Source organism: Oncorhynchus masou, chromosome 23 (assembly GCF_036934945.1).
Source record: "Oncorhynchus masou masou isolate Uvic2021 chromosome 23, UVic_Omas_1.1, whole genome shotgun sequence".
Lineage (NCBI taxonomy): Eukaryota > Metazoa > Chordata > Actinopteri > Salmoniformes > Salmonidae > Oncorhynchus > Oncorhynchus masou.
Window position 1 is genome coordinate 51257696 of NC_088234.1, and position 2500 is coordinate 51260195.

A 2500-nucleotide genomic window follows, 5' to 3' on the forward strand; every position below is an offset into this window, starting at 1 on the left:
TGAAATAGTATTTGAACCCAGTAGTCGCAGGTGCACATGACACACACATCCATAGTAACTTGACGGAGCTCTCACCACTGTATGTAGGTGTGATTGTGCTCCAGTTTTTCATAATCTCCTTTCCATTTGGTCAGGATCTCCTCAATGAAGATGACTAGAGATGGATTTAGGTCAATCACATAAATTATACAGGAAACACATGTGCCTGGTTTGGGGTCAGCTTAAAATGTGTGTGTGTGTGTGTGTGTGTGTGTGTGTGTGTGTGTGTGTGTGTGTGTGTGTGTGTGTGTGTGTGTGTGTGTGTGTGTGTGTGCATCCACTGACCATCTGGTATTAGAGGGATCGTGTTCAGGTAGAAGCGAAGGTTGCGGTACTCATTAGGTAATCGGGGCTCCTTGTAGTTCTAGGGGGGAGAGGAAAAGGAGGAACAGTCAGGAAGTGTGTGTGTTTGCACGTGCGTGTGTGTGTGAGTGTGTGTGGAGCGTACCGGGTAGCTGTGGCGATATTTGTAAAGATCCTTTGCAGCATAAAAGCTCCTCTTCATCTTGGTGCTAGAGTCAGAGAACTGAGAGAGAGAGATATGGAGAGAGTGTAAGTAAACACTGACTAGTTGCAACTCACAGAGTGTGAGTTAACACTGACTAGTTGCAACGCACAGAGTGTAAGTTAACACTAACTGGTTGCAACTCACAGAGTGTAAGTTAACACTGACTGGTTGCAACTCACAGAGTGTAAGTTAACACTGACTGGTTGCAACTCACAGAGTGTACGTTAACACTGACTGGTTGCAACTCACAGTGTAAGTTAACACTGACTGGTTGCAACTCACAGTGTAAGTTAACACTGACTGGTTGCAACTCACAGAGTGTAAGTTAACACTGACTGGTTGCAACTCAGAGAGTGTAAGTTAACACTGACTAGTTGCAACTCGGAGAGTGTAAGTTAACACTGTCTAGTTGCAACTCAGAGAGTGTAAGTTAACACTGACTAGTTGCAACTCACACAGAGTGTAAGTTAACACTGACTAGTTGCAACTCACACAGAGTGTAAGTTAACACTGACTAGTTGCAACTCACACAGAGTGTAAGTTAACACTGACTAGTTGCAACTCAGAGAGTGTTAGTTAACACTGACTAGTTGCAACTCAGAGAGTGTAAGTTAACACTGACAGGTTGCAACTCAGATGATCCCTGAGTGACACATAAACACATGTAACCACCAGCTGTGTTACAACAGATGTCTGGGTTCAATGGGTTCATTGTTGGTGTGGGTATAACAGTCTGCAACCTTCTGCCCCATGGATCCAACTCTAGTGTTATGGAGGCTTCAGATGCACTCGCAGTCAGGATAAAAGGAAGCCGAAGGCACCATGTCAAATTATATAAAGGAATAATAAAGGCAATTGACTCATTATAGAAAAATATTGTTGTTTACCTCTTTTGTACCAATGAGCAGAGATGCTGCCCTGTTGTAGAGTTGTTGAGTAGGCTATTGTCATAAAAATAACAAAAAATAAACAAAAAGAGAAAGCCCAAAGGCCTAGACCTGAAAACAGCAATGAATTGGGAGAATGAGCATACTGTGACATTGACCCAAATCACAGGCAGGAAGATTGGCTCCCCATATTTGACCATATTCTTTTTTGATGTAAATAAAAATGGTCACCTTCATCAGATCGCTGTCTCACATGCGCACAACATTAGCCTACTCTCTCTGCTTGTGCACCTGGGATATTGAGGAAACGAACGAGGATATAAAACATTTTGGTTCAAACTGGAGGCTATAATGTCGGAATTATGGCTATAAGATACAATACATCCACTTGTGGCAATGCATAATACCACATCAAATGGATACCTGGCAATGACATTAGATGTAGCCTAGACATGGCAACAAGACATGCGTTGAGTACAATTATTTGGAGACATAGGCCTAAACTAAGCTACAAGCCTACATACAAGCCTGATTTTTGTTGCCCAACATTAGGCTGGGATGTTGACATTTTCGGCGAGTCGGCTATGCAGCTGTGCCATTTCCCTTTTCTAATTTAGCTCAGGGCAGTCTGCTCTTCTTCCATTTTTCTCTGTGTCTGGTTGCTATAGATACGCTCTTGTGCTGTTGCGTTTCTGTCGTGTGCTGGTATTTACCTGCGGGGACATGTCCGCTTGTTCGCCGCATCTCCCCGTCAAGGGGGGGCTGACACACTCGGATATCCCGCTGTCCTCATCACCCGGCTGCTCATCGCATTCCGAGTCTGACTCCCACGTCGAGTCGCATTCTTCCACAGTGCTCGGCTCCTTGTAGCGCAAACTGCCTATCAGATTTCCCATTTAACAAACCTAATCTGAGTCGCAGCCGTCCTCTGTGTCCTTTTAGCCTACATATTTTGACGTGCAGTCGGCCTCCTGGGTCTTTTAAATGGCAGGCTGAGGGGGTTTCCAATCCACAGACTTGCTGGCCGCGGTGAACACACCCCCAACGTGCGCCGCGTGCCAGGTGA

General features: G+C 45.0%; 1 protein-coding gene across 1 annotated transcript in view; it reads right to left on the bottom strand.

Annotated features, from left to right (window-relative positions):
• Positions 1–2474, bottom strand: part of LOC135511012 (opioid growth factor receptor-like protein 1) — a 6642-nt gene extending 4168 nt beyond the window's left edge. The window contains exons 1-4 of the mRNA XM_064932454.1: positions 2148–2474; positions 488–565; positions 325–403; positions 76–154 (exon numbers count right to left, since the gene is read on the bottom strand). Of these exons, the coding sequence (XP_064788526.1) occupies positions 76–154; positions 325–403; positions 488–565; positions 2148–2330 (419 nt within the window). The 5' untranslated portion in view covers positions 2331–2474. The remainder of the gene's footprint in view (positions 1–75; positions 155–324; positions 404–487; positions 566–2147) is intronic.
• Between the last annotated feature and the right edge of the window lie 26 nt (positions 2475–2500).